The sequence below is a fragment of the Dendropsophus ebraccatus genome, chromosome 1, assembly GCF_027789765.1.
Source record: "Dendropsophus ebraccatus isolate aDenEbr1 chromosome 1, aDenEbr1.pat, whole genome shotgun sequence".
In the NCBI taxonomy this organism is placed as follows: domain Eukaryota; kingdom Metazoa; phylum Chordata; class Amphibia; order Anura; family Hylidae; genus Dendropsophus; species Dendropsophus ebraccatus.
In genome coordinates, this window is record NC_091454.1 from 9,443,334 (window position 1) to 9,449,782 (window position 6,449).

At 44.1% G+C, this 6,449-nt stretch overlaps 1 protein-coding gene across 1 annotated transcript; it reads left to right on the forward strand.

Moving 5' to 3' along the window:
* The first annotated feature begins 1,111 nt into the window (after positions 1 to 1,111).
* LOC138772984 (E3 ubiquitin-protein ligase TRIM11-like) lies at positions 1,112 to 2,728 on the forward strand. Its single transcript, XM_069953870.1, has one exon. The coding sequence runs from the start codon at positions 1,112 to 1,114 to the stop codon at positions 2,726 to 2,728; it is 1,617 nt and encodes a 538-aa protein (XP_069809971.1).
* Positions 2,729 to 6,449: the final 3,721 nt, after the last annotated feature.

Here is a 6,449-nt window from a genome sequence, read left to right on the forward strand (position 1 = left end):
GGAGCACAGGGAAAGGAGGATCATCACTACTAGGGAGCACAGGGGAAGGAGGATCATCACTACTGGGGAGCACAGGGGAAGGAGGATCATCACTACTGGGGAGCACAGGGGAAGGAGGATTATCACTACTGGGGAGCACAGGGGAAGGAGGATTATCACTACTGGGGAGCACAGGGGAAGGAGGATTATCACTACTGGGGAGCACAGGGGAAGGAGGATTATCACTACTGGGGAGCACAGGGGAAGGAGGATTATCACTACTGGGGAGCACAGGGGAAGGAGGATCATCACTACTAGGAAGCACAGGGGAAGGAGGATCATCACTACTGGGAAACACAGGGGAAGGAGCATCATCACTACTGGGGAGCACAGGGGAAGGAGGATCATCACTACTGGGGAGCACAGGGGACCACGGGGAAGGGAATTCATCACTACTTGGGAGCACAGAAAGAGGGATTATCACTACCAGGGAGCACAGGAAGAGGTATTATCACTACTGGGGAGCTCAGGGAGAGGAATTATTACTATTGGGGAGCACAGGTAGGAGGATTATCACATACTGGGGAGCAAAGGAGTGAGGATTATTGTTATTTCTGGGCACAGAAGGGGGGATTATCACTACTTGGGGCCACAGGAGAGGGGATTATTAAACCAAACTGAATCTTTGCCCTTTGCCCCGGGTAAAGGAAAGACTAGCAACGCCTCTGGGATAGGGCATTACTAAAAGATTGCAGAGGGTCTGAGAGCTTGAGCCCCCTGAGATCTCAAGAACAGGGACCCGGAAATCCCTGCTAATCAGAGCATATGTACCCCCAAAGCTCCATTCGTTCTCTATAGAGCCACTAAACAAATGCAGCTTTCGGCTCTCTTTTCAGAAGGCGTAGTTATTCCCCATCCTGTTTATAATGTGGATAGGGCATAACTGCCCCAGATAGGACTACCAATTTAAGCCTCCATGCACAATACCAAGCATTAGCTTGAGCGCTATACCACAGCGTGAAAAAAAAAAGTGTTTTGGTCTGATTTTGATTTGTGGTTGTTCCTCTCTAGGGGAACCACCACATTACATATTTTATAGGGAAACAAGTTTCACTTCTGAATAGTAGTAGTCATGGCATCTGCTGATATGAGAGATGAGCTGCTCTGCTCCATCTGTCTGAACCTTTATACAGATCCTGTAATCCTGAGATGTGGACACAACTTCTGCCGGGACTGTGTTGATCATGTGCTGGATACACAGGACGGGTCTGGAGTTTATTCCTGTCCTGAATGTAGAGAAGAGTTTCTGGAACGTCCGGAACTGCAAAGGAACATAACTCTACGTAATGTAGCTGAACGTTTCCGGTCTAGTCAGCCCCATCAGGAGGAGATCACCGGGATCTGCTGCACTTACTGTATTCACTCTCCTGTACCTGCTGTGAGATCCTGTCTGCTGTGTGAGGCTTCTCTGTGTGATAATCACCTGAGAGTTCACAGCAAGTCACCAGAACACGTCCTGACCGATCCCAGCACTTCCCTGGAGAATGGAAAGTGCTCCATCCACAAGGAACTGTTAAAGTACTTTTGTACTAAGGAGGCCATCTGTATCTGTGTATCCTGCAGTTTGGCCGGAGAACATCGGGGGCACCGAGTGGAGATGTTGGATGAAGCTTTCAAGAAGAAGAAGAAAAAATTGGAAAATGTTCTACAGAAACTGATGACAAAGAGAGAAAAGACTGAGGAAAGAGTCCGGAGTGTGGAGGAGCGCAGGAGGAAACAGCAAGAAAAATCATCTGGAGAAGCGGAGAGAGTCACTGCCCTGTTTACAGACATCAGGAGACGGCTGGACGACCTGGAGAAGAGGGTCCTGAGTGAGATCTCCAGGCAGGAGGAGCAGCTGTCACTGTCACTGTCTGATGTCATCCAGAAGCTGGAAATAAAGAAGAATGAGCTGTCCAGGAAGATGAGACACATTGAGGAGCTGTGTAACATGACGGATCCACTGGCTGTCTTACAGGAACCAGACACAGGTGACTTGTGTGATCCTGAGGAGGAGGAGGAGGAGGAGGGAGGTGATGAGGACACAGCAGGATATGATAGAGGAGATCGAAGCGTGGAGCTGATCTCACATCTATCGCACACATTATCTGATATACTAAGAGGTGTAAATATAGCCTTCTATGTGTGGGATCCTGCAGACATGTTATGGGATGTAAACACAGTGGCTAATAATCTCCTTATATCTAATGACCGGAAAACTGCGACCTGGACACGGATAACACAGAATCATCCAGAAACAGCAGAGAGATTCCAGTATAATCAGGTGATGAGCATGGGGAGATTCTCCTCAGGGCGACATTACTGGGATGTGGAGATCAGTAGATCAGGACTATGGAGGGTGGGGATGTGTTATCCCAGTATAGACAGGAGGGGGCATCATTCTTACATTGGGGATAATATTGAGTCCTGGTGTTTATATGGAGGGTGGGTGTGTAATACTCAATATTCAGTGATACATGACATTAGAAAGACCCAGTTACCTCACCGGATCTCCAGTGATAGAGTCAGAATATATGTGGATTATGAGGCCGGGCAGCTGTCCTTTTATGAGCTGTGTGACCCCATCAGACACTTACACACATTCACCACCACCTTCACCGAGCCCCTTCATGCTGCATTATGTGTGTATAATGGTGCTATAAAGACATTGGGAGGAGCCGCTCCCAGGAGAGACTCTCTTCATTGGTGATATCTGCCCGGAGACTGATGACATCACAGGGAGCAGAATCTTATTAGCAAACCATGAAGCCTATAGGGTGCAGCACTGAGAGGGGCTCGATTGATCAGGTTTTGCTGCTATTTCTTCACTGTTATCATTACTGCCAGCTAGAACTACGCTGATGCTAAGATACGTAATAAAACGCAATAGTCTAAGCATAACCAATCATAATAGTCCATATATTGTAATGTATTATCTTTATGTAAAAGTTTATCTTAAAATTAATACCCCTCCCCCTATGTTTTCTTCACATATAAGGATGGTCTCTAGTTGTGGCTTTTTTACTCGACTGATAAATTATTAAATGTCCTATATAACCCCATGATGTGTCTGATTTGTTCTTAACCATAGTTACCACCTACTAAGAAATGTTCTATCCATCTATTTATCTATCTCCTATCGATCTATCTCCTATCTATCTATCTATCTATCTCCTAATTATCTATCTATCATCTATCTATCTCCTATCTATCTCCTATCTATCTATCTATCTATCTATCTATCTATCTATCTATCTATCTCCTATCTATCTATCTATCTATCTATCTCCTATCTATCTATCTCCTATCTATCTCCTATCTATCTATCTATCTATCTATCTATCTATCTATCTATCTCCTATCTATCTATCTATCTATCTATCTATCTATCTATCTATCTATCTCCTATCTATCTATCTATCTATCTATCTATCTCCTATCTATCTATCTATCTATCTATCTATCTATCTATCTATCTATCCTATTCCTTCTCTTTAATAGCTCTCTCTCTCTATCCCTCCCTCTCTCTCTCTGTATCCACCTCAGCCCTGAGGAATAATACAACTTATTCTTGAACCATGAGAGAAAACCATACCAACCAATCAGAGCGCAGCTTTTATTTTCCTTTTAAAATGAAAGTTGAACTGTGATTGGTTGCTATAGGCAACAGATAATCTCCATCTTTATTGATCGCTTTTCTTTGTCCACACTGCAGCACCACAATGAGAAGTAATACGTCCCACTGACACAAGACACAAAGGAGATGTTCCCTGACAGAAATAACCCCCTCACACAGTAGTTTCTCACACGGTAACAAGGTCAAAGTAAAGACTATGGGGGAGATTTATCAAACATGGTGTAAAGTGAAACTGGCTCAGTTGCCCCTAGCAACCAATCAGATTCCACCTTTCATTCCTCACAGACTCTTTGGAAAATGAAAGGTGAAATCTGATTGGTTGCTAGGGGCAACTGAGTCAGGTTTGATAAAGCTCCCCCTATATGAAGCCATGCTATGACGTGCTACCCCATGACGTGCCTCTTGCCTATGAAAAGACCTAGATACTCCCAGCCCGCTCCCCCTTCCTTTCCATCCTCCATTCCTCCTCTATGTATCACCATCTCCTGGTTATTCTCCTTTTTCTATGAAGTTATAAGTTAAATCTTGTCGCATGATACTTGCTTATGTGTTTCCCACGGTTGGACATCTCTATTAGCAATAAAGTTTTGATATTGAAATGTGGTGAAAAACTTCCGCCTAACAGTCACATAAATGCTGTTCCAATAACTAACATAGCATCTGGCGATTGTTGTGGTACTCTACCGCACTGGGGCTGGGTTCACACTGTATATACCCAGCCTGATAGTGGTGTATGTCAGCATTCAGCCATAAAAGGTGTATACCATGGCGCATATACAAGTCCCATATACATGGCATACTTGCCTGCTGCCAGTACACTAAGGATTTACACCAAAGCCATTTTAAATGGAACCTTTAAAATCCTGGAAGGTTTGGGTTCACAAAAGGAATAAAAGTTTTTTAGAAAAATGCTGCATTTTCTGCCTCAAAAACAATGGTGTCTCGCCAAGGGTGTCACTAGGATTCACGGGGGCCCCATAGCAAAAAACTGTAAGAGCCCCCTTCCCCTACTCACAACACAAAGCACTGCGCATATATATATATACATATATAGTGTTGGTGATGTGGCTAAAAAATAAAATCTCTTGTGGCCAGAGGCAGAATCCTGCAGCTACAAAAGTGACTGGCAGAGCAGAGAGCCAATGGCTGTTTGCTCTGTCAGTTTACCGTTTTTAACTATAAGAGCCCATTAGTAGCCCTTTTGGTTAAATATATAGCTGCAAGAGCAGACTACCTTTTGCTTACCCCCTTATGTACTGCAGTGTGTAAGTGACCCAAAGTTCGGAAGACAAGGAGGTATCTGCTTTACTGCTGATGCACTGATAACCCCTGACCTCTGCATGGAGCTCTGCACATTTTCTTACTTGATTGCGGCAGCCGTAGAACAGAGCTTAGGGATTATCAGTGCAGTGAAGCAGAGATCTCTTTGTCTTATGCTTGTTAACCATTTTTTTGTGTAGCAGCATTTAACAAAAACATTGGGTCACTTAAGAAGAAGGACACAGAGCGGCTCTTACCATCTCCCCAGGGCCCCCTGCTGCACTGGGCCACAAAGCAGCTGCCTACCCTGCCTCTATGGTAGCTACGCCACTGTGTCTCACTGGTATAGACGCCGCTCTCATTGACTCCAATAGGATTAGGGAAACATCAATGGAAAGTCAATAGGGGAATAAGGGCTGCCTCCAAGACCCCCCACTTCATTGGTTCACACTGCACACGGGTGCTTCTTTATCCCTGTGTAAACTAACCCTTTGCATACTGCTTGTCTTCTGCAATACTTCTGGGAACAGTGGTGGAAATAAGAGGAAGAGGGAGAAGAGGAGAATTGATACAGAAACCATAAGGAAAAAATGACACGGAGAAAAGACTCCAGAGTGTGGAGGAGAGTACAAGAAAAAGCAACTGGAGAAGCTGGAGAAGTCACTGCCCTTTTTGTAGGAGATGACTGGATGCCCCGGATCCTGAGTGAGATCTCCATGCAGAAAGATCAGGTGTCACTGTTGGTCTCAAATCTGATCCAGAAGCTGGACTTAAAAAATAATGAGCTGTCCAGGAAGATAAGGCACATTAAGGAGCTGTGTAGCATGGCGCATCCACTGACTGTCTTACAGGATCCAGACACAAGTACCTGCAAGTCTCTGTGTATACAGCTTCTATCCAGAGCTTTGTGTTCTAATGCTTAGCCACAACAAACCAACCTCACGTCTGAACTTGACAACTTTGGTAGGACTGGCTAGTCATCTAATGCAGGGGTGTCAAACTTGTGGCCCTCCAGCTGTTGCAAAACTACAATTCCCGTCATGCCCAGACTGCCAAAGCTTTAGTATGTGGATATTGGAGTTTTACAACAGCTGGAGAGCAGGACCGCAGCACGTACATAGCCAAAAGACAATGTGTGAACACAGCCTAAAGACTTAACAGACTGAAAGAATCTTCACAAAACACCTGAAATGTAATTATAGATCAATTCACTTTCTCTTCATGAAAATATTTATCTAGAAAATGCACTTTGAATAGAAAAATGCATTAAAATTCCACATCATATGAACTGACACCAACCCACTTCTGAGTCCATCCTGACTGGCCTCCAGAAGTCAAGCTGATTCGGTCTGCCTGCTACATCAGCTAAAACAAAGGCATGCACAAGAACCCTTACATAATTTTTAAATAGTAGCCTATGCTGCACTATATAAAAAGGAGGGATATAAGATATGACTAAAAGACACAAAGAAACGTTTAAAAAGAAAATATCTGGAAAATTCTGAAAAACTAAAAACAAGAAAAAACATATTTT

Excerpts from the sequence above, each read along its gene's own strand:
- LOC138772984 (XM_069953870.1), top strand. The coding sequence starts at position 1,112 with ATGGCATCTGCTGATATGAGAGATGAGCTGCTCTGCTCCATCTGTCTG.